The following is a 24,916-nucleotide window of genomic DNA, read 5'->3' on the forward strand; positions in this document are numbered from 1 at the left end:
ATATAATAACAAAAATGTTATGAAAAATGAAATATATCAGACAATTATTGTCCTTCAGTTGATTCTGAAATCTCATCATTTCTTGTAGAATATATTTCGACAAAGATTTATGTTTTAACTTGCCAAATTTTAAGAAAATCTTTGAAAGATTTTGGAAGCATAACTTCAACATGTATCATTAATGTTACCTCATACATACTAATTGGAGGAAGAGCTCACAATCACAGATGGTGTGTGTGTCCACATACAACAGAATCCTTTTGGCTGCTGAGACAGAGAACCTTTACATTCTTCATTGTGTCGGGTTGGACCGCGTCTGTCATTACTTTAGCTTTATAACTGACTTTGGGATCAGGCCAAGCAGTGTGGAAATCCTCCTGTGTGGCTGTTTCCTGAGCCTCGTCCGTCACTGCTTCAGCATAAGTGAGGGAATGGACAGAACAACTAGTCATAGTGCATTATTGTAGGCAAGGGTCCCAGGTGGAGCGTGCTCGGTGGTCCTTCACAGATAGTACAAGAGATCCTATTAAGCAGTCGTGGCTAATAGGTCTGTAGGTAACAAGCAGACTTCTTCATAGCTGCTCAAATATCTCCATTTTGCCAATTAGTTACAGATAAGGAACACTGATAGATTGTGTGTGTGTGTGTGTGTTTTCCAGTGCTGACAGGTGAACAGGTGTAGCTCTAAAGGGCTCAGGTGCATTTCCCTAGCTTTTTCCTGTTATTGAATTTAGTTTATTCTGCAATTTTTTTCCCCTTGAATAACAGACAAAAAATATAAAAATTCAGCACCCATGAGAGCCTAAACAAGAAAACAGAAGGTTACTCCCTTCAATGCAACTCTGTAGTAAATATGATGGTCAATGAAAGAAACACTGCTATTGTATTAAATTAGATTTAATGTTTTTTGTTTTTTTATTACTCCAAATGTCAGTGTGTTCTTTGCACAGGAGATAAAGCACAGCTAAGTGTAGAAAATCTTGCGAAAAAATGTGTCTTCTGTCAAGTCCTCTTGCATGACCACACATTTTGAGTGAATCTGTTTACTGTCACATGGACACAGTGCTGTGTGTGTGTGTGTGTGTGTGTGTGTGTGTGTGTGTGTGTGTGTGTGTGTGTGTGTGTGTGTGTGTGTGTGTGTGTGTGTGTGTGTGTGTGTGTGTGTGTGTGTGTGTGTGTGTGTGTGTGTGTGTGTGTGTGTGTGTGTGTGTGTGTGTGTGTGTGTGTGTGTGTGTGTGTGTGTGTGTGTGTGTGTGTGTGTGTGTGTGTGTGTGTACGTACTGACACTGTTGCTACAATCCAAGGTCGCCCAAGCAGACTCTATGACTCTTGATGTATGTCTGTGTCCAGCCATCACATGCAATCATGCCGTCTCCCTCATACAACTCTACAGACACAAACACATAAGCAAGTCTATTAACCACTGGGTCAAATGGAAGTGCTGTCTACAATGCAAACAAACAAATACATGTACAATATGTACAGATCTTGGAAATTCTTATAAAGTCATTAAGGCTGTTTGACCTGTAAGGGCAAATACAAGCCAGATTTTTATAAAGAGGAGTTGCGATTGTAAATTAAGTGTATTTTTTTAGTATTTTGTTACAAAATTCTTAAACTGCCTACTGCCAATTTCATGATTATTTTGTTGTTGCAAGACTCATTATTTCTTATTATTTTAACGGCCTCATTTACAGAGCAAAGCAAGCCTGTCTCTAATAATAATCCGTTTTAAATAAAGGCCCCTCTCTCTTTACTTGAGGTGAGTAAAGGCCATTATTTGAGTATTTACGGCACACAAATCACAGGTCAACATGTGCAATAGGAGGATGACTGTATTTTCGTGTATCATTCATCTGTTATTACTACTCTAACTCCCTTTCCCCCCCCTCTTTGTTTCTCCTGCAGTTTATTTGCTTTGCTTTCCAAAAAGCACAACAAGGTTTTGGAGCAGGCAACACAGAGTCTGAGAGGAAGACAGGGAGACAACACAGCCTTGCCTGATTATGTGAGTAAAACACACACGTACGCACAAACACACAGTCCGCATTTGGTTTATTAGCAGTTGCCAAATCATTTGTACTTTGATAAAGGAGAGTGGATATGCATAGTTTGAGAATTTATTTTGTGTGACCATTTTGTGAGTGTGAGGTTAAAGGTCCTAGGTATACACTTGCCAACCAACTTGGAAAAAAAGAAGAGCAAAAATGAGCCTGAATTTTGAGTTTTATATTGTCACATTTAGTGTCGTAAAGTTTGATCTTGAGACTGCAAACAAATTGATTGATTTGTTGAACAGTCCAACAATTTGGAAATGTAGTTATTTTCTTTCTTGCTAAATGTTGGAAGAGAAGACTGATACCACTTTAATGTCTGTCCATTACATATGATTGCCATAGCCAGCAGCTGCTTAGCTTACCATAAAGACTGGTACCAGCTAGCCTGGCACTTACGTGCAGGACTGTTTCTTATTTCTTGGCCCGGTGCAATGACTTCCAGGCCGAGAAATAGTCCTGCACATAACGCCTGGTAAGACCACAAATTGTAATTTCTAGACATAGATTTATGTATGGATTTAACAAATGGGTTGTAAAATGCTAATAACCAAGCTTTAGGGATGCTGGTAGCTGGAATTTGTTTCTTTCTGACAGAGCCAAGCTTGCTGTTTCCTCCTGTTTCCAGTCTTTGTGCTACTCTCAGCTAACCAGCTACTGGCTGTAGCTTCATATAGCATATAGACATGAGGGGGGTATCAATCACATTTAACTGTTGGCAAAAAAGTTAGTGTGTTTCTCAACTTTATTGATCCTAAGAAAAGCAATTCATTTTCAGCTTACTCATTCCATATACACAACTCCTAAACTCACAGAGTAACCGATCAACATACATGGGTCAATACAAGGAAACAAGCAGCAATAAATAAAATACAACATTTTGTTCTTGGGCACATCACCACGCCGACCTGAGGGCATTACAGTGAATTCAGTGGCCAGAACATGGTCAGATTGGCTGATAATTCCTTTCGCTTTCTGGGCCACCTGTTTCTCCCAGAGGGAGCATAAGTCTCTTCGCTGAGCTCCAATTATCTTGAAGCAGACTTTCACAATAGGATTTAGGCTATTTTTGTCCTTCACAGACAACCCATTAAACTAGCAAATAAATGAGGAAATTAGAAGACTTTCAATGAATGATTGATAACATTTACATAAAATAGTATCACAACCACAAAAAGAGTTAAGCTTCCACCTTAACTGCATTCTTTGTTGTCCATGCTTGTCAACCAACTCTGTGTTTACATTGAACTCGAGTTCTTGAACACTACTCCTAGATACTTATGTGACGACAATGTGAACATCCTCATCCTGTATAATGCAAGCTTTTGGTTTGTCACTATTTTGCATGAAATCAATGATTAATTCCTTAATTATTGATAAATTAAAGTTGAGGAAGTTAACATCACAAACTTTAACAAAGGTTAGTACAGGTAGTGCACAACCGTGATCTGGCTCCGAGCCCTGAAGAAGAGGCAATACGGTGGTATCATCAGAGAAATTAACAAGGTAGCTGCTCTCTTGAGAAGTCCTGCAGCTCTCTGCGTACTTAGTAGAAAGCAGGAGGGACACGACACAACCCTGGGGTGAGCCTGTAATTAACTTTTTATGTCTGCCGGCAAATTGGCTTGTGAATGTTCAAATTTTAGCAGCTACTCAATAGGTTAGTATTGGTTTTCTTTGGCTGGTGAGTGAAGCAAATCTATCAGTCACTTGCATATTTTACCAGCATTTGGCTAGTGGCTGGTGCTCATTATGTCCCCTATGGACATACAGGATGTCCATTCACCAAAACCTGCTGGATTCTTTCTGTTAGAAATTCTAAAAACAACATCAAAAGTTGATCAGATGATGAAGTCACTTAATCAAATTAAGGCTGCATCTTGTTAAAAGCCAAAGGCAAATCAGCGAATAAAGGTCTCACACGAGATTTGACTTCCTTGCTTATAAACACTATTTAGAATCAAGTCTTTTGCACCCTTCACACCTTTATCAGTTTAATAAGCAAACTGCAAGGGGTCTGATTTTTGGAGACCACAATATATTTAAAATCGTTTTCTTCATGACAAGGCATATATGGGCAACAGGTCTGAACTAATTTAGATCTTTAAGAAAATCTTGCTCTAATCCCTTTCATTTATTTTTTGATTAATCCCATCTGTGGTCAAAATCACCCTATTAATATATTATAATGATTTGAAAATAAAATATAACCTGAGCAGCAATTTATTTCTACCCCCTGCCATCAGCATTAAGGCCTTCACACACACACACACACACACACACACACACACAAATACTCACCTGTGAATATTTGGTATCAAAACTATTCATACCAGCAGCGGTACGAATTTGCGACAGAAACACAGAATCGGGAATTTGTAACAGCTCATCTTGCTGTCAGTCAGCCTGGTGAAGACAGTTTGTCTGGCAGCTGTCCTCTCAGCTCCCCAGGAGCTGCAGCTGACAGACAGCCGGTTTGTAGACAGAGACGCTGAATGCAGGTCGGAGTCGGTGTGGATTGAATGGATACAACGTTCTCCTCTTCTTTTGTCGAGAGAGGAGGAGGGCAAGATCATCATCATCATCACTGGGTGATGTCAACGTCATCTCTGACCTGTGTTCAGTGTCTGTCCACAGAAGCAGCCGTCTGTCAGCTGCATCTCCTGAGGAGCTGAGAGGACAGCGGCCACACAAACTGCCTTCACCAGGCTGACAGACAGCAGAAATTTACTGAACCAGAAGAGTTTGCATGTCGGCTCCACAGGAAGAAATCAACAGTTTTTGTATTTATAAATACATGATGATGAGTCATATGGTGACTCATCCACTGAATCAATATATTGATTCATTGATTTTCTCCGCCCACCGTAGCGAGTGACTCTACATGTCTGCCTGCAATGAAACTGGCAAGCTCACAGACAGACACAAACACATACAGCGGGATATTCCACACCCCATGTGGCCCTTTGCAATAAACAGCTTTTTGTGCAGATTACGCTTCAGGATTGATTAATGCTTTTCTTCGCTGTGTGAAAACTTAAAAAAGCAGACCTCGTTCTGAAAAAGAAATTATGCCACTTTTTTGCCACGTTATATTCATCTCTAAGTACTTAGTACTTAGTACTTAGTAAAAAAAAATATTGACTTGCAAATTAATCACATGAAAAAACACCCCTGGTGTGTAGAGGCCTGGAGTCAACTAAAATTGTTTGACTCATACATTAAATGCCATTTTTTAAAGAGTAACATCACTTCTCACCTTGCTGAAGTGATGTGAAGTGTACCCTAAGGTGTATGAGTACATCGTGACATCACTGTGTTCTTACAGAGGTCATTTCTGATTACACCTGACCTTACCCAACAATTATGATGACTGTGTTCAGAGAAGAAACATATTTGGTTAGTCCAGTCAGTGGTTAAAGTAACCCTCAGCTGTTTAACCCGAATATTGTATACTTTAACCAGAAAATGCTTTATTTATTTGAATAGGTCACTTAAATTAATTATTGATCATATAAATAAATAATAATACATTTTTAGTCCACCAACCTATGTATGTGCCACCACATATTATTTGGTCCGCTTTGTAGCGTCTTCTCCATCATGGATTTAGAAATTTTTTGATTTTTTTTTTTGCCCCTTTTTTCTACTGCAAAAAAACAACAACTCCACATTTGGTTAATGGCACCAGTAATGCCAGCGAGTTTGGGATTTATCTGAGAATGCAGGGCACGGTTTGACGCTTTTGTGATGTTTTCAGCCCCTGGAGAGTATAAAATCTAAAGCCCTGTTGCTGGCAGACTTCAGCTCTGTCTACTCCAATCCTTTGTCTCCTTCTCATTATTTTTCCAGCCCACATCCAGCATGTTTAATTTGCACTGAAAGTGTTTCCACTTGTAGGATAATATTTGATGAAAGTATTGAACATTTATGAAATTGAATATTAAATTGAGTCACATTGGCACAAAAGTAATATTGAAATTGCTCTGAAAGATCAGTGTTAATCTGAAATTGAAATCTTAATAGCACCACAGCAGTAGCTAAGTGGAGTAGCTTAAACCAATAATTTAATCATAATATTGTCCCAATGCAATAAACTATCTGTGGATCCTACTAATAGCTTCACCTGACCAGTGGTGCATTATGTTGACTGTTGACTATGTATAATCGTATTTGTGTCAGGCACCTTTGCCTTCAGGTTTGTCTGTCTAGGTCTCAGTCTGGCTGTCTCATTAGATTTGCATGGTTCTGGATAAGTGTGCGTGTGTGAACATATTTGTGTGTGTTTGCGTGTGTGTGTGGGTTTGGGGGTTGGAGATGTAGGCTATTAGGAGGTCCCCACAGATGCCCTTAGGTGTCGGGGAAACATGAGTATATTTGAGTGCTCCTTCAACCATGTAGCAACTGTCTGATGAGGCCCCTCACAAACAGACATCCTTGCACACACATAAACACAAACACACGTAAAAACATATAAAATGCGATTATCCCGCTTTGGTTTGATGCTTCCTTCCTTCAGGGCTTATTTTAATGTTCTGTTTTATTTACACACACGTGCATAAACGCACATATATATGACTGAAAATAGAAAAGAAAAACATTAAGAGAGATTACATTGCCATAATTAACGATATTAGTCTAGCCAGATGTTCTAATAGGAGAGTCCGTTTAGAGCGATTATAATATTTGTGACAATAATAATAAGACAAATACATGCAGTGAAATGTCAAAGTGTAAGGTCAGCAACACAACAGCACTCCTTTATTTGAAGAGCCAATGTGTTGCTCAAGGTCACAAGGCAGCTTTATACTACGATTATTTCATGGGAATTTTACGATATGTTTTTTTTCCTAGAATGGAGTCAGACATCTAGTCTGGGTCATAGACTTTTAAGACAGAACTGGTCAACTTCTCTGATACCACCGTTATCCTTGAGCTTAGACTATACTAACTCAGTGTGACATTGGTTCCCATGTCTATGAGGGTTCCCGTGTCTGCTATCTGCACCTAGAAGGCAACGTTTAGCTTTATTTACATCTCTAAATGAAAAGGAACGTATTGTATTGTTTACCTTCTGAACATGTGCACACATACACCCTCTGAAGATATACATTCAGCTTAATTGTGTCTTGGACAGTACGTGCATATACAAAAGTGTATAAGCAGCTTTTTTTTCCATGTCTTTGGTAGTAAACAGGGTGTTTTTGAGTGATTGATAAGGCCTGTTGTGTTGTGCCGTTCAGAGGGAAGGAGACCTTCCAGCCTGGCCTCAATTCTGGATGTTTTCATACAGTATGCAACCTTGTGATGTGTTAATGACATTGATTGTGCCCAATTTGTTAGGCAATGTGAAATCTTCCCTAGGTTTTTTGATTTACTAGCCACTCTATTAGCCACACTTAGTCCTGACTAAAAAGTTTCAACAATCATTGGATGGATTGCCATGTACACACATTTATGTCCACCTCTGGATGAATAGTGTTAACTTTGGTGATCCTGTGACACATTTTATTCTGTTTTTCAAGACACAAGTCTTGCAAACTAATGACATTCCCATTAGCTTCAGGAAGTTAGTGCTGATTAGTGTTGGTATGCTAACACGCTTAACTAAGATGGTGAACATAATGTGCGCTAAATATGTTAGCATTGTCACTGTGAGCATGTTATTATGCTAAAGTAGTTATGTAGCTCTAAGCACTGCTGTGTCTATAAGTACAACTCATAAAGCTGCTAGGGTGGCTGAAGAGTCTTGTTTATATCAATTTGAATTGAAGTATGGTATAGATAAAACATTTTAAAAAAACCCTTAACAACCAATACTTGTTTAATGGGGGTCCTGCTTTATTTAATTTCTATCTGCACATCTGGAGAAATATGCGTGTTTGCCAATTTGTATTATTTATGCATTTTACAGCAAGAAATATCTGATAATGCAAAGATAACTGTTGTTGGTCATTTACTCTAACCTCATTGGCATAAAGTTTTGTAATTTGTGGTTTCGTGTGGGTTTTTTGTCCATGAAATTGAAAGTGTCAGGTCAGATATTAGCAAGCTAGCCAGCTTTGTCAGTTGCTTCACTCAGCTAAGCTAGCTCACTCTTTCGATCTAAAAGATGTTGTTTCAAGAATAGCACTGAGCCGTTTTAAAGCCGGACAGTTTATTTTTGTCTTGTGTGATTTCTAAATGTGTGTGGGTGTGTGCGTGTGACAATGTGGACTTGAACTGTCGTTGAACATAGAGTAAATGTTAACCAAATATATAGCTCATCTGTTTGTATCATATCAGAGGAGGAATGAGACCATAGATCAAAAAATAAATGGCTAGTTAAATGTTAATGCAGCAGCAAATGTGAACAGAAAGTAACGCAATACAGAAGTTAATAGTTACGAACGTTATTTGTAAGTTAAATATTAGCTGACCGACCATTTAATTCTACCCTTTTCCATCAGTGTGAATCTTAAACTGACATTTAAATCCTCATGCATAGCATTTCTTATCTGGACAGTTATAATGACCTGGCGCACTGGCTGAGGTCTATCATTTAAGATTGAGGTTTGAGAGATGCAATATCCAAAAGAAGGATTGCTGTCTCATCATGCCGGCTTCTTTGTCTCCTCTATCTCTGGCTCTCCTCTCCTCCTGCAGTAATAGTAGATGCGGCAAAGCAGTTGGAAACAACTTGCTCTGCTATTACTCACCTTCATTTTGGAGAAGTGAGGAAGTTTTGGATGTTTAGGGAGAGACAAAGAGGAACTAAAGGTGAGGAGATGAGGGAGAACAATAGGGAGGAGAAACAGGCAGGAGGAAAGCAGAGTAGAGGAGGAGGGGGAATGGTTAGTGTGTTTTTGCGACGGGCATCTGGAAACAATGTAATTTGGCTGAGTCTGGCTCTGGAGAGAGAACTAATATTTGTTTAATGTGGGATTGTCCTGCACATGTAATTGCTCTCTTTACGAGGGAGAGAGACTGAGAGGAGGATATGAGAAAGCGTCGTCAAATGCTCTGAGCTTTAGAACCGGGCGTTCTGCTTATGTGTTAATGTTTCCCTCGTTCTCTCTGTCTCCTCTGTTTCCCCTCCTTCTCCTTCTCTTGATGTCTGCCTCTTGGTCTCAGTCTCTCTCTCTCTCTCTCTCTCTCTCTCTCTCTCTCTCTCTCTCTCTCTCTCTCTCTCTCTCTCTCTCTCTCTCTCTCTCTCTCTCTCTCTCTCTCTCTCTCTCTCTCTCTCTCTCTCTCTCTCTCTCTCTCTCTCTCTCTCTCTCTCTCTCTCTCACACACACACACACACCAAATAACCCCCCCATCCCTGAATGTGTTTGTGCTGCTGTGTCTGGTTAGTGTCAGGGAAGAAAGAGTGAAGGGTTAGGGCCCCTTGAGCCCCCAGGGGACAGCCAAATGCTCCCAGTCCTAAGCAGGGCAGCTCTCAGGGGGCCCCATGGTGGTTCTGTGCAGCCTCTGCACCTCTGATTGCAGGGTTTTTTTTATTGTTTTTTGTTTTGCCCTTTGAGATATATGCAGTGACATGCAGTGTGTGTCTGTACACACAAACAAACATAAAAAGAAGGGAGTATATGCTGGGTTGCATTGCATTGCGTTGTGTGTCAATGTTTATGCTCCCAGCCAGTGGTAATGTTACTTCTCTGTCTCTTAGTCTGTTTACTGTTGCACATTTCTGGGAAGAGACTAAAAACACACACACACACACACACACACACACACACACACACACACACACACACACACACACACACACACACACACACACACACACACACACAGCCAGAAGCATGTTGGACCACCCTGTCTATGTGTTTATGCACGCTGGTTGAGTCACAATCTGTGATCTCTTTTTAATAGCCAGAGTAGAGACATGCATTAGCTTTGTAGCACCATTCCTCTTGTTTAGGGGAGAAGCAGAGCCAGAGGATATATCAACTGATAATAAACATTATGCCTTCTGTTTATCATCATGGCCCTCCAGGAATTTGCCACTTTCTTGTGAGGCAACACAAATGTTTTGCAAAATCCAAAGTTTTCTATTAACGCTGTAACAGCTCATAGAATGGACTTGAAATGATGTTTAAAGCTGGTTACAGTTAAGTCTCTGAGGTATACTGCATGTTAGCTGAACAGATTTTGGAATTCATCATTCTTATGCTGTAAATTATTATTTAGTTTACTTACTCTGGCATTCATCAGCCTTTTTTTTTTTTTTTCTCCACCCACATTCTGCGAAGACCCACCCTTCTCTTCCTCTGATTGGTTAGTACTCATTGCTTTCGTTGGTTAGATTTGTTACGTTTAGACATGAGGAGTGAGATGATTAGGGTAAAAATATCAGGGTCAGTTAGAGGCAGAGCAGGGGCGGGTCTTCGCAGGTGGAAAGTGGTTGTGGGTGGGAAAAAAATATAATGTTTATCAGATTAGCCATTGTAGCCACAAGTAAAAGCACTTTAAAAATGTATTTAAGTATCTCGAATGTTGCTCAAGTGTAAGTGCTTGTCACTCCCAGTCTCTTTCACTAGTAATTCTATCTCCTCTCCTGATCTTTCTCACCTCTGCATATTTTATATGAAATGACTTATACATGTCTATATTCAGTGTAGCCACCTCTTGGCTCCATTGCAAGTGGGAAGCTCATGTATTCTCAACATATGTCTCAGTGTCAGACATTATAAGATACAGCAAATTCACATGCTGATGTTCCTCCATGTCTATTTTTTTTTAATTCCGTGATGCTGATGGAGACTCCCGGACAACATTGTGTGCAAGGACAGAGATCAGTGTCTCCTTTCGTACATGTTTTACCTGAAAGTAGGAATTGATTGCTTGGAGTGTGAATGTTACATTATCCTGTCACATTTTGTATGGTCTTTTGATGTAGAGCCAATCTTCCTGCCAGACTGACGTACATTATCACACCCCTTTCCCTGAAATCAGAGGTTACAGGGCGTGCACAGAGCTTCCTGTCATTTCATGTGAAAATACCTGCAGGGGAGAGATAGAGAGAGAAATGAGGAAGGTAAAGGGTGCCTATATATTTCACCTGTTACAGTTTCATACCATTTAAAATAATGTGCATGCCTGCAGTTGAAAGATTTTGACTAGTGACCTAGCAGTACATGAGGATTATTAACCTATTAATAAGCCATCACATAAGTTATTACACTTCATCCTGACAGGGGAATTAATGTTTATACCAAATTTCATGGCAATCAGTCCCACATTTGTCGACAAAATTTCAAACCACAAATTTCAACCTCATGGTATGGCTTGAGGAAAGGTCAGGGGATTTCCAGAGTCTGTGGGATTCATCCTCTGGGCACCATGACTGTGTGTACAAAATACCATGACAATCCATTAAGTAGCTGTCCTCATATTTCAGTCTGAAACAACCAACAGACCGGCATTTCCAGCCCTCTAGCCATAACATGGCTAATAAAAACTGAAAACAGTTTTGTTTCCAAAAAAGCTGTACTTTCTAATTGCCCAGTCGCTTGCCAGAAGGAAGTTATATAATAGTCATTTGTTGTGCAAGCTTCCATCTAATACACCTTGCTGTTTCTGAGGTCGTGTTAGTAACAAGCCCAAGTAGACAGGGTTTAAAAAATACCAAGGTTGTTCATTTTATCTGCAATAATGAGCCACACTGGCAAGTCTTAAGCAGTCTTTGTAAAAGTTAACTCTGGATAAAAAGAGCTAAAATAAGGTTGAGCTTCACAAATTATAAGTAACCTCTTATGTGGCTCACTATGTCATCCACTCAGACTGAACATACAGTAAGTCTGTTCTCTTGTGCTCCATTCATTAAGGCTGTATCCTGCTGAGAGTGGAGAGGTGACTTACTCGTTTACTCCCCCTTTTTTAATCTGTCATCCTATGATATTTTTTCTCACCTGTCTAGTGAAGATGTTGCTGGGCCTGGCTGTTAGTTTACTTGTTAGCCTGTCTTTTTATATATCTATCGGTCTCTCATCTTTTATCCTGTGTCTCTCTGACCCTTTCTGTATTTATTCACCGGCAGTAAGAGAGGCACCCCTGCAGATAGCAGGTGTTACGGGGTCCTAATGATTGTCTGCTTCCAAATGGTAATTAGGGCAGCCCCGCTGTGCCCTGGTCTTTTCCTGATCGGGCACAGCACAACAGAGCACAGCTCGCAGCAGATCAATTAGTACTGCCCACCTATCTGCCAGAGTGCTGTTGCAGCCGTTGGCGTCATCTTTTTTATCATTATCACGGGCGTCATCACCAACATCACTGCTGTTTTGCCCCCCGGAGCCTGCTGTTAGTGCTAGCCATGTCTCGGAGAGGTGGTGCGCTTATTTAAACTGATAATAAGGTGTCTGTCTGCAAATATGCTGGACTTCCCCTCCGCACAGACAGTGATGTAGCGCTTGTCTAGCACAATCTTTCCGAAACAGATCCTAGACGCAGACAGTGTTGATGGTGCCGTTGTTCTGGGGGGTGAACACTGTCTTTTTCTTCATTCTGTGTATGTGCAACAAAGAATGTTTTGTGCCTGCATATGAGGCTATGGGGTAATAAGAGGCTGACCTGGGCACAATGCTTTACAAAATGGTGTGATTATGACATGGCCATGGTACCATAATGCAGGTCAGACAATGACCTATTTAAAAAACTCCCAAAAGACAGAGCAGGCTGCTGCTGCTCAGCCAGTCTGACCCTCTGTCTGCCCACATAGTGCTTTTTATTCTTCTCTTCATGCTTTCCATCATCTGTCTTTCTTATTCCAACCCTCACTCTTTTTAAATGAGTGTTTTCCTGTGGTTCTTACAAGAAAATTACTTCTCAATATTCTCTCTCTCACACACTGTAAATTTTTTTTGCATGATGACATGGCATCAGGGATGAAAATGCAAATATTCCATGTCTCTCTGTTGAATGATTTGTATTCTGGTACGGTAAAACAGGTATTAGGCGTGGCTTTTGACTCTTACTGTTTTTCCCTCTGGGTATCTCTCGGTGTTTATCTCCATGCCCTTGTCTTTGTCAGTACTCTTTCTTAATATGTCTGGTTTGTCTGCCCTGCAACAGCCTGCAGTGAGCAGCGGGGCCAGCCAGGGAATCACTAAGCTATTGGTTTAATGATGCCAGCTCCTACTTTACAGGGATTTACATGTCTGTGTCTCTAAACACCCTGTACGCGCACACAAACACTTGCATAAAAAACATGCATGGGTATGATAGGACAGCAACACACACACACACACGGATGCACACACACACTGTCCTTCCCAGGCACAGATTGCATCTGCAAACTCTATAATTTTCTTTGTCAGACAGATAGCAAAGGTCAAACATACCTGCAGACGTAACACATTTGTGCCCAGCATGTTGAAGAATTAGCGGCGGAATCAGACAGATGGAAAAGCTTACAAAGACACACAGGCGTATACGCATACCCACAGTCTTTGTGTAAGGTTTATGTAAATGGTGAAACAAGTAAAATGGGGCAGGATCATTGAGACTAATGATATAGCTCATGTCTGAGGCCTATGTTTTCCTGGGTGGAGAGAAATAACGGCCTGAGTAGTTGTGACTAAATGACAATGCAGGAGGCTGGAAAATAGCACATGACTGGAGGAGACGGAGCAGAAGAGAGGAGGAGAGGGAAGAGAAGAGAAAGAAATGGAAGGGGGGGGGGGGGGGGGGTAAACGAAAGGCATTAATGGTTTCATGCAGTCATACAAACACATGTCAGGTGTTTTCTGGCTGTCTAGAGGATCCTTTTTTTTGGGGGGGGGGAGTACTAGAGTGGGACGTAGAAGAGGAGGGGCCAAGATATTTAAATCCTGTCTGGGTTTCAAGTAGACCATGGACCTCTTAATCTCATCCACTTGACAAACATACACACAGGGCCAGGCAGATGTCTAGCTAGCCTATTTTCATGTGACCTGAATTCCCCAGTGTGGCATTTTTTTCCTGCCAGGCTAATCTCATTAAGCTGGGTGCAGAGCTAGAGAACAAACACACTAGGCATCCCTCACTCATACTCTCCCTTCCTCTCTTCCTTTTTGTCTCTTCTTCATCGTGCTCACTTTCTCCACCAACATCCCCCCACACCCTTCCCCTCCCACTATCTTCTTTAACGCTTTCATTTTTCGCTACCGTCTTCCTCCGTCTGCCTCCTCTTCCTCCTACTCGGTTGTCTCCCATATCTGTCTCCGCTTTTCTGTCTAATTATGGCCTGCCACAGCAGAACAGAGTAGAGCAGGTCTAGCTAGGCAGTGGAGTCGAGCGCAGAGAACAACCTCTGCTTCCAGACGCACAATCAATCCTCATTATAGCCGGCTCTCCTGCATTCCACTTGCCTCTTCACGTCTGCCTGTTAAAGCTCCACGCCGCCACACACCTTTTGTCCGCCCGCCTCTGGAAATGATTGCATCTGTGTGGCAAGCCTGATTCACGGTACAAAAGAATACAGTTATTTACAATCATTCTGATCCCTTTGCCTACTTTCAGGGGGTGTCTGTGTGAGTTGATGTGCACAACATTGTGCATATGCTTATTTGTGGATACAGCAAAAGAAGAAAAAAAAAAAGGCCACACAGCAAGAGGAGTTATTTATAAGATAAGGACTTGTTTCTGAAGCAGGGCACCGAAGATGGAATATAAAATGCTACCACATGCAGTTCTGTTACAGATGGTTAGCCCAGATTTGAGGTGGAATCTCAGTTTCCAATCAGCTTGCCGTCTCAGTCTCGCCAGGCTGCTGTTTTGAATCTGGTGTTAGCTGGTATTAACAAATTCTTGGTCAAAACAGGTCATCATCAGAACAATGATGTTTGTCATGAAAATGAATCTTTGGGGTTAAGTCTGGAAATGGAGAACATAAAGGCCCATATTCATTCCTAATTATAGTTCTTGTTTGTCCGTGGCTAAATAGAATGAAGGTTTTTGTTAATGTTTTTTTAAAAATATTTTTTTTTATTTTTCTTTCCTAGATTTAAAATATCTCTTTTTTATAGGAAACAAGCTTTTTTAATCCAACGGCTTCAAAGATGTATCTATTCATTAAATTGACTTGCTCAGCACCTTATTCTAATGTATTTTACTTTGCAATGCTTCCAGTGAAATACACTTGAAATGAAATCAGACGAGATGTAACCATGGAGGAAGTTGCTGATGAGAACTGTCTAAGGCGAGGTTTCCTGTAAAGCAAAGATGATGTTGAAAGTTCTGGGACCAAATGGCTGAGTCAACTGACCGTAAACTTGTATCCAAGTTCTAGCATAGACTCGAGTACTTGAGTAGCAAATGTTGTTTGTGTTTTTCAGCAGTGCTCTATTAAAGGCTGCATATGCATCACTGCGCAGTCTTTTCTTATCTGAACTCGGCTGGCGTCTATTCACTCTGAGAGTGCTCAGTGTATCAGGGCAACTGAGATCATTTTCTTTATTGATTAATCTGCTGATTATTTTCTCATTTAATTGTTTGATCTCTAAAGTGTCTTGAAGTCATAAAATGTTGGCATCACAATTTCCTAAAGCCAAAGTTCACATGTTCAAAGTGGGTTTTGTTTTTGTTTTGTTTTTTATTTGACCAACAGTCCCAACCCAAAACCCAAAGGTTGTTTTTTTTAATATTATACTAGACTTAGATGCATATTTTAAAAGCTGGAACCAGTGAATTTTTGGAACAATGTCTTAAAATGTGACTTAAATTACTATTAAAATAGTATAGTAGCTCTGTAGTGTACACCAAAATATTTTATACCACTTCATCATGAAATCCTTACTGAGTGTCTATAATAAATCCACATCGTTTGGTGCTTCACCTGGTTTCAGGAATAAGTATGAAAGTGACACATGCAAGCTATTTTAGATGTTGAAAAAAAATCAGAGACTGCCTTGTTTTTCTTTTAAGGTTTTAAATTACTGCCTACACCTTTATGACATTTTGACATCCACATTTGCTTCACTGACTTGAATTTGAAGTTTTTGCTTGTGTTTAGCTTGTTTTTTCTGTGCACTTGTTTATTCACAAGCGTGCACTGCAGTATTTTTTTTGTGTGTGTGAGAGAGTGTGAGACATCAGTAGTCATTCTCCCATTAGACTTATTTCATTAAGCTAAGCTAAGCAGCTTTGAATGTGCTTGACTCCTACATTCTTTAAGTCTTCGTCTTTTTGTCTCAGTTGTGTCTTGACCGGTATATTTTTGCTCTGTTGTGCAACACTGATATACTATTTATAAATTTCACAGGCATCAGGACAAATGAGCTCCCAAGTGGATAATGGTACACTTTCGCAAATACATTTATTATTCTAAATTCGATGTAGTTGGAAGGCTCATATATGTTTTTATGTTTTTTGGCAAATGAAAACCACATCATGGTGTCTGAACTCTATCTTTCTGGCATTGTTTTTTTATTTTTTTTATTGGGCTGGCGCATGGCACTGTTCATTGTTTTGTATTTTTAGATTGTTTTTTTCAACCGACTGCATCATCATGGGATCCTATCTATAATACCATCAGTGCATGATAGATTTTGCGAAGGCTCTGCCCACAGTCGCGCCACGGGAAATCAGACATCATCTCTTGAACTGTATTTACCAATTCATGCCGCCTGGTTTTTATCTCTTTAAAGATTATTCATTTTCACAGTCTTTCCACAGTTTTCTCTCTGTGGCACCACTGAACAGGCTGTGTGGGGCGTTATCTCGTCATGGTGGCGTCTGTCTATCTGTCTGTCTGTGTGGACACATTATTGTGAACACAATAACTACAGAACAATGCATGACAGAATCTCTACACATGTTTCTTATGTAGAGCAGATGATCCGATTAGATATTGGAAGACCTTGCCTTAGATTTCCATATTAATGATAAGACTGACTTTCTTAGAAACTACCAAAACTCCTTAAAATACTAATACAAGCCTGTAGCTACCACTGTCAGTACAGGCTAAAGGTTTGGTAGCACCTACAAAGCTGATTTTTAAGCTTTACAAATGTCATATTTAATGAATGGCTGTTGTATTGTTTGGGATTTTAGTAGCTGGTAACTCTGTGTAGTCTGCTGACAGCTTTTATTAGTTTAGACTTCCTAAAACCAGTCTTTACATGTCCTCTCAGTTCCCAGTAATCAAACCCCAAACTGAAACCTGAGTCATACAGGATCTAAATTATATTCACTCTGATCAGGAAGGGTAAGGTCCTGTTCTATCGCTGTGGTTGTTGGGTATGTGCGTCAGTATGTCTAAGATCACCCTGAATCCAAGCAGGCCTGCTGTCAGCTCTAATCACATGGTTTTGGTCAGAAATTTGGTTTCTGGGGCGAGACGGAGAGTGTGAACTGTGAAATGCATTTCTGGAAATGATTTGCTTTCTTGCCAAGAGTTAGATGAGAATATTGATATGACTCTCATATCTGTGAGGTAAATATGAACATGGTAAAGACTGAAAACTGGGAAATAGTCTGTCCAATAACAAAAAAATCCACCTATAGGCCCCATTAAAGCTTACCCATTTAACATGTTGTATCTCATTTGTCTTCATCCATACAAAAACCTGATTCTGTATTACAGAGTGTTGTGTTGCAGATTAGTTAAGGCTTTAGAAGTTCTGGACCGAGCCAGTCTAGCTGTTTCCCTCTGTTTTCAGTCTTTGTGCGAACCTAAGCTCACCACCTTCAAGTTAACTCTGTGCAAGAAAGTGAATAAATGCTTTTAACAAAATGCTGGAACTATTCCTTTAAGGCACCTTTACTACAACACACGCACACATAAAAGTTCCCACCTTTTACTGTGACAAGCCTGCTGTGCGTGAAAAACTTTTGAAATAACTCATCATGTCAGCCTTCAGACAGCCCTGTCTATCCCTCCGTCTTTCCCGCGTGCTGTCACCTGTCCCTTGCGACAGTTGTCTTTGCCCACAGGATACATACTGTGACACAACTTGATCTGTGACATACAAGGTCACCTTGCCTGACAACTTAGTAACAACATCGTTCATTCCTCCTTTCTCTTTTCTCTCTCTCCTTCTGACATTTATTTCACCTTTCTGTTCCCCCCCGCTGATCAATCTATCAGGAAGAAATAATTTAAAAACATCATTATAAGTGAAACCAGTGTAGTGGGAAACCAATTAACCTTTACATCCTCCCTCTCCCCCAGGCCCAGGACCTGAATGTGATTGAGGAGGTGATCCGCATGATGCTGGAAATCATCAACTCTTGCCTGTGCAACTCTCTACACCACAACCCCAACCTGGTGTACGCGCTGCTCTACAAGAGGGAGCTCTTCGAGCAGTTCAGGACACACCCATCCTTCCAGGACATCATGCAGAACCTGGACACGGTCAGTCTTGCATTTTTTCCAGGTTGTCACCCAAACATCAGACATGAATTGAAAGAAGTTTGGACCTGCGATCCCTTTAGAAACCTCATGGTGTTGGCTGATTTGTGGTGATTACTCCACAGATCAAGGTTATACAGATTTTCTCTGAATATCCTTTCCATCTGCTTGGAAAGTTGTGCATTGCGGGAATGTAGGCGAACTCCTTCGTTAACGTACCGTGCAGTTGGACTATACAGCACGCTGAGCTCTGTGAGCTTAAGCAGTATTGATAAATTAATCAGCCCCCTTGTGTCAAGAGACTCTGTGTCAAATATTCATAGAGTGTTTGGTGTATGGCAGAGGAAGGGACAACGCAAGAGAAAGCTGTCATTCATAGCTGTATTAGTCATGTAGAGGAGGAAAGGAAGCTGGCAGGCTCCCGTCTCCCTTTGGCATGTGTGTATGCATGAGTGATGGGGGTTGCTGCATACGTTGCCATGAGCTTTGCTGTTATCCATAAGTATGAGGGGAAGCATGCTTGCTAGAATCCCTCAGTTAAGTCACTCCCTAAGGCTGTTCTCCGAAGCCTTTCCTGTGCTTTCAAATCTGTGTGTGTGTGTGTGTGTGTGTGTGTGTGTGTGTGTGTGTGTGTGTGTGTGTGTGTGTGTGTGTGTGTGTGTGTGTGTGTGTGTGTGTGTGTGTGTGTGTGTGTGTGTGTGTGTGTGTGTGTGTGTGTGTGTGTGTGTGTGTGTGTGTGTGTGTGTGTGTGTGTGTGTGTGTGTGTGTGTGTGTGTGTGTTGGCTCCTCTAAATTAACCCCATATGGGAGGCCTTCAGAGTTAATGAAGAGATTAGTATTAGATAGATGTAGACACACACACGCAGTGCTCATGCCGAGCTCTGGTGTGTTTGAATTCTCCAAAGCAGCCACAGAGCGTGAGCAGAGAAAACATTGCCTGTAGATGCATTTTTCACTGTTGGTTTGACAAAAAAGAGCATTAAAAAGAATTACTAATACAGATTTTTTTAATTATCAAATATTCAAATATTATTTCTCCAGGGAGGAACCTAGTACAGCAGCGGAAACGCAAAATACACTATCCTTGATCTCTTGTATGGGCTTAAACCCAGGAGGCATCAGATAATTTGAGCTCCAGTGAAGCGCTTATTTTAAGTGGGATGAAACATACTCAGACACTATGGTGAGTCTGTAATCTGAAATACTACATGTATGTATTTACCAAGTATGTAGCCTACAGGCATATCCAAGCCAGTGTTTGTAGCAATCATAGCATGTTTCCACATTGCCTCAACTTTCATTTGCAAACACTGTCAATCAGTCCCATTAGGCCTGGCCTTGGCGTATTAATGATGCTACAGAGTATGCATCGTTGCATAGTATAGACGCATTTTGGAGCAACTATACTGTTGCTAGGCTGTTGATGCAAGCTAGCTACACAGATTAAACAGAGATTTCTCTGACACTTACAGGTTGCAGCATTAGCTAGTTTTAATGTTTACAGAATAAAGCGCTCTATATGTGGTATGATGTCATTTTGCTCCAACTTTAGATCTCCATATTGCATCCAGTGTCATCATATAGGGTGTGGCTGCTGCAATCTCAGTGTGACAGCTCCAAACACTGGGATTAGACGAGTCAAAGAGCTCCATGACACAACTGGGAATTGATATTAAGCTTCAATGAGATCAAGATGGCACAAGATCCAGCGTCTTTAGGAACGGAACAGGATTTAACCGTGAAAGATTTAGACTAGAGCCCAGACCGGATCTTTGAGACCACTAGCTAAATATGTCAGCAGGTATTCTTGTTTTGTTTTTTGTTTTAGTTTTTTTGTGGGGGGGGGGTTGTTGTTTTTTTAAGATGAAGGTTTTGTGATAAAGATATGTTTGAGTAAAGATATTTTACAGTCAAGCAATAAACTTGATTTGGAAGGTGATCATCACAATACAAAGAAAAATAGAGAGGCTTAGAGAGTAAATCCAGGAAACATTAAGGTGCTCTTGAAGATGAAAAACCTCAGAAGTGAAAATAAAATGTTCCTCAGGCAGTTTTAGGTTGGAAGCAAGGAGAGAAGTTGTATTAAAAGGCTTTATTTAATCAGAGATAACAGTAAACATGAACTTTTTCAAACATAGATGTCGGATGTGGTTGAAAGTGCATTGCATCATGTTTTCGTTTTCTGTTAGGTGTAAGTTCACTGTTTTCAGTGAGACCATTGTGCTTTCTTTTTTTTATATTTTGTTTTTGTTTTGTTTTTTCTTGTTTTACACATTCGAAATAAAATAATCTAATCTAATCTAATCATTGAAATTAAACTATATAAATCAAAATAAAATCATATACATATTTGGTTTTTTTTGGAAGCTAACATAAATGTTAATACTAATATATCTACAATAGTCCAATATTGTTTCTATGATATTTGCTTGCCCATGTTGAGTTTAGCTATAAATAATACATCTTGCAAACACAGTATTCATTACAAATCATGTCTATGTATGTTTAGCAGATTTAGGTTCCTCATTGTGATTGGTTGTTTCCTCTTGTGTGACATTTAGGTGATTGGCTTCTTCAGTCAGCGTCTAGAGCAGGCTGGAAGTGACCTGTCAGTCGAGAGGGTTCAGGAGGTCATCATGAAAGGAGCCCAGGCTCTACCCACAGACAGACTGAAGGTAAATCACACACACACACACACACACACACACACACACACACACACACACACACACACACACACACAAAAAGACATGGTACATATTGGACATCAAGTGTAGGCATGTGTAGAGTGTATTGTCAAAGGCTGTGAGGAACGGCTGATTGGTGGTGGGAAGTGAAGAAAAGAGAACGAGTGTGTCCAGACAGGTGAGAGAGAGGGAGAGGTATGGGATGTGGATATGGACTGGGGCAAGGGAAAGATGGAAAGAGCCATTGGGACATGAGACAAAAGGCCAAAGCCCAATTCTCATTAGCATTAATGCCCGTCTTCATTCCATCTCTGCTGGTCTGCTACATGCGAACATGTAATGACATTTCAAGGAGATGGGATGGGGGGCTAGGGGGCACTTTGTCATGGGCACATAAGATCGAGGGGAATGGTGGGGGGACATAAATCTGCCACTGCGCCTCGTTACCCAACACTCCCAACACTCCTGGCGGGATCGCTAACCCCTGCCCCTCCCAGTGCTCCTCCATTAATCAGTGAGGAAATATGTAACCAGCGGTCTCCCCACTCTGCTGCTCACCAGCACCGAAGCTCTTAATTGCATGTTTCATCATGTGTTTCATGTTCTATACTTGGCGGCTGGCTGCAAGGCATTTGTCTTGCTAGTCAATGTGGAAGAGGGATGGTGCGTGGCCACGAGTCCGTGCGCTCTCTCTGTCTCTCTCTCTCTGGCAGCGCCTCGGAGCGCTAATGTAGCAATCGACCATAGAGCCGTAGAATTATACATGGAGCCATGTGGATAACCCTGCCGCGTCCTTCAATGATGGCGAATTACCTGTAGCACACACTCATGCAGCCAGCTGTGGTGTATATGGTACAAGTGTGTGTCATTTCCTCTCCATCTGTGTGTGTTTGCAGATGAGTGTTTGGATCTGTGTGTTTAGATGTGTGTGTGTGTGTGTGTGTGTGTGTGTGTGTGTGTGTGTGTGTGTGTGTGTGTGTGTGTGTGTGTGTGTGTGTGTGTGTGTGTGTGTGTGTGTGTGTGTGTGTGTGTGTGTGTGTGTGTGTGTGTGTGTGTGTCACTTTTTGTTTCTGTGCAAAAGTGTTCTTCAGTCTCACATTGACTCTTCACTGTCTGAGTGCTTTCCACCTCCACAGGGTGACGTGAAGTGAAGAGAATATCTGGGCAATGTCTCCTCAGGGAGAGGTCCCAGCCGTTTGATGGTACCATCACTCAAACAAACAGCTATCTCTCTACCTCTCACATCCCTTCATCTTATGAGCTCATTCTACTATTCAGCCCCCAATGTAAAAATCCATAGCTCGGATTAATGTTGTGTGGAATCATCGATAAAGTTGGTAATTACTTTAATTTGCTCTTCGAGGGAGTATTGGTGTCTCAATCAGTTGTGCGTGCACAGAGAGAGGGCTGAAAAGACACATGTAAAGGAAAGGAAAATCAATCAATAAATGATATCACATCATATATCAAGAATAAACAACATATATTATTTCCTCTCTAAAAAATCACAGATATGAGTCAAGTCACATATTATAGTAGCACAACACGTTTGAATGTGCGTATTGTGAATAAAATAATGGTGAATGGTGGTACACACACTGTAGCTATAATGTAAAGAAGCAATCTTTCCATCTCCAACATACAACAGTGAGTTTACAGCAAACGGCACCTACTGCAGCTTGAGGCTGGAGTGGATGCAGATGTAACTGAAAGCAACAATACCAACAACCGCCACTAGATGCTGGCTCCAGTGTACAGTGTCTGCTTCTCTCTAGAAATACTAAATCAATATTTTTTTTCAATGAGTCATTATGGTCTCGATCACTAAATTAGAGCCCTCCCATAATAATAATAATAATAATAATAATTAAAGCCGCAAGCGGCGATGGCGGGCCCTCGCTCACCCATGCCACCGCGGGGCCTGAGGCATGGCGGGGCTGTGGCGTGAAGCTGAAAGTGAGAAAAAACCTGGAAGGAGGCCAAAAATGCAATGTTTCGTTCATCCAGTAGGGGGCAGTCACAGGTAGTTACACATATGGTCTGGTGTGGTCTGGTGTGTTCAGGGCGGCCACTCATCAGTCATGTGAAGTTTGGAGTGAATTTGACAAAGCATGAAGGAGTTATGAGAGGTTGATGGTTCATCCACCAGGGGGCAGTAGAGTGTAACAAAACACAAGCGGTTGCGTTCAGGGTGGGAAAGTGATTACACATGTGAAGTTTTGTGGAAATCGCACAATGATGATGTAAAATATGGCACTTCCTGTTTCCACTAGGGGGAGACACGAGTGAGATCGCCTATGAGCGAATGGAGACGTTGAGGTCGGCACCCTGGACCTGTGTACCAATTTTCATGATGATACGAGTTCAATAAAGCCATCAAAAAGCCAAACGTATTTTCATGGCGAGGAATTGATGGTCGCCGCGTCGCCACACGGACGCCATTACTCGTAGCTTCACAGTCTTCATAATGTAGCTTCACCAACTGGTTCTGAATGAAGTTGATGGGGCAAAGTATGTAATTTTAATGAATCTTAGTTAACTTCCTGTTACCACCGGGGGGCGCTATGAGTTACGTGGGAAGTTAATATATCGGGACGTTCAGGGCGGAGCCATCATCATGTCCAGCAAGTTTGAAGCTGATTGGATGAAGTATGTGGGCGTGAGAGCCACTCGTATGTACATGGCGAGCACGCCAAAGTTAGTTGAGCCCTGGCAGACACGCCCTTTGACCTACGGATGGGCAGAGCACAACTTAAGCTCAGCTAGGTCTGGAGATGTTGCGTACCTAATTTGAACTTGATCGGGCGAACGCTGTGGGAGGAGTTAATTTTAGGCGGGAAAAATCAAAACCAAAATGGCCGACTTCCTGTTGGGTTGAGGTCATGAGGTCAAGAGGCTTTTTTGCATATGTGGGTATAATACATATGTGTACCGAATTTTGTGAGCATAGGACAAAGTTAGCAAAATTCCCTATGGGCATTTTTGGACTTTGTAGGGGGCGCTATTCCGCCATTCTGCGTCGACAATGTGCGACCACCCAAAAATATCAAATTTCGGATGAGGCTGGACGTCCGTGCAAAAGTATACGAATTTTCGCATTTGGGAAAGGGGCGAAATTGGGGCACGAAATGTCGGAAGAATAATAATAATAATAATAATAATAATAAACATTACAATTTCAATAGGGCTTTCGCCAGGCGACTTGCAGTCGCCGCTCGGGCCCTAATAATAATAATAAACATTACAATTTCAATAGGGCTTTCGCCAGGCGACTTGCAGTCGCCGCTCGGGCCCTAATAATAATATGCTGGTTGTTATTTTTATAATTACTGTTCTGTTAATAAGATTTGAAGACTTACAGTAGCTTTGATGTCTGCCGTGTGGGCGTTGATTGACAGTTGGCTCACCTGCAGCTCTCCAAGACTGAGTCAGACTATTGTTGCAATATTTAAGTTTATTGATAACTTTATTTATAATATCTGCCCTCTTAGCACAGTTTAGCTAAAGTAGCTAACGTTAGCTAATGTAAACATCCCATAGTCCTTATCTGGTAGATCCTGGGTCCATACAAAAAAGATGGCACTGACCACCAAAAGCAGAAACTCTGAGCTTCAAACCAGCTCCAGTGCTAAACGATGGGTGACGTTTCACTTTACTACGCCCATTTTGATATAGTCCATGACTGACAGACTCATTGCAGCATTTACTATTAGCCTTTATCAGCAGATAACATGCATAATTCTAAACTAGATTGCTGCTCAAGACTCCCAATTGTCTGACAACAGAAACATAAATATGTAGAAACTTATGTTGTGTGTTCAGCTATACTGAAACACAATATAAATGCCTACTGAGAGATAAAA

The 24,916-nt window shown here is 41.1% G+C and overlaps 1 protein-coding gene across 1 annotated transcript in view; it reads left to right on the plus strand.

The window, feature by feature from the left end:
• The window catches only part of dym (dymeclin), a 56,580-nt gene that overhangs the window by 23,808 nt on the left and 7,856 nt on the right, over positions 1 to 24,916 (plus strand). Inside the window, exons 14-16 of the mRNA XM_062434725.1 lie at positions 1,909 to 2,008; positions 18,187 to 18,369; positions 20,928 to 21,041. Coding sequence (XP_062290709.1) covers positions 1,909 to 2,008; positions 18,187 to 18,369; positions 20,928 to 21,041 — 397 coding nt within the window. The remainder of the gene's footprint in view (positions 1 to 1,908; positions 2,009 to 18,186; positions 18,370 to 20,927; positions 21,042 to 24,916) is intronic.

Source organism: Scomber scombrus, chromosome 15, assembly GCF_963691925.1.
Source record: "Scomber scombrus chromosome 15, fScoSco1.1, whole genome shotgun sequence".
Lineage (NCBI taxonomy): Eukaryota > Metazoa > Chordata > Actinopteri > Scombriformes > Scombridae > Scomber > Scomber scombrus.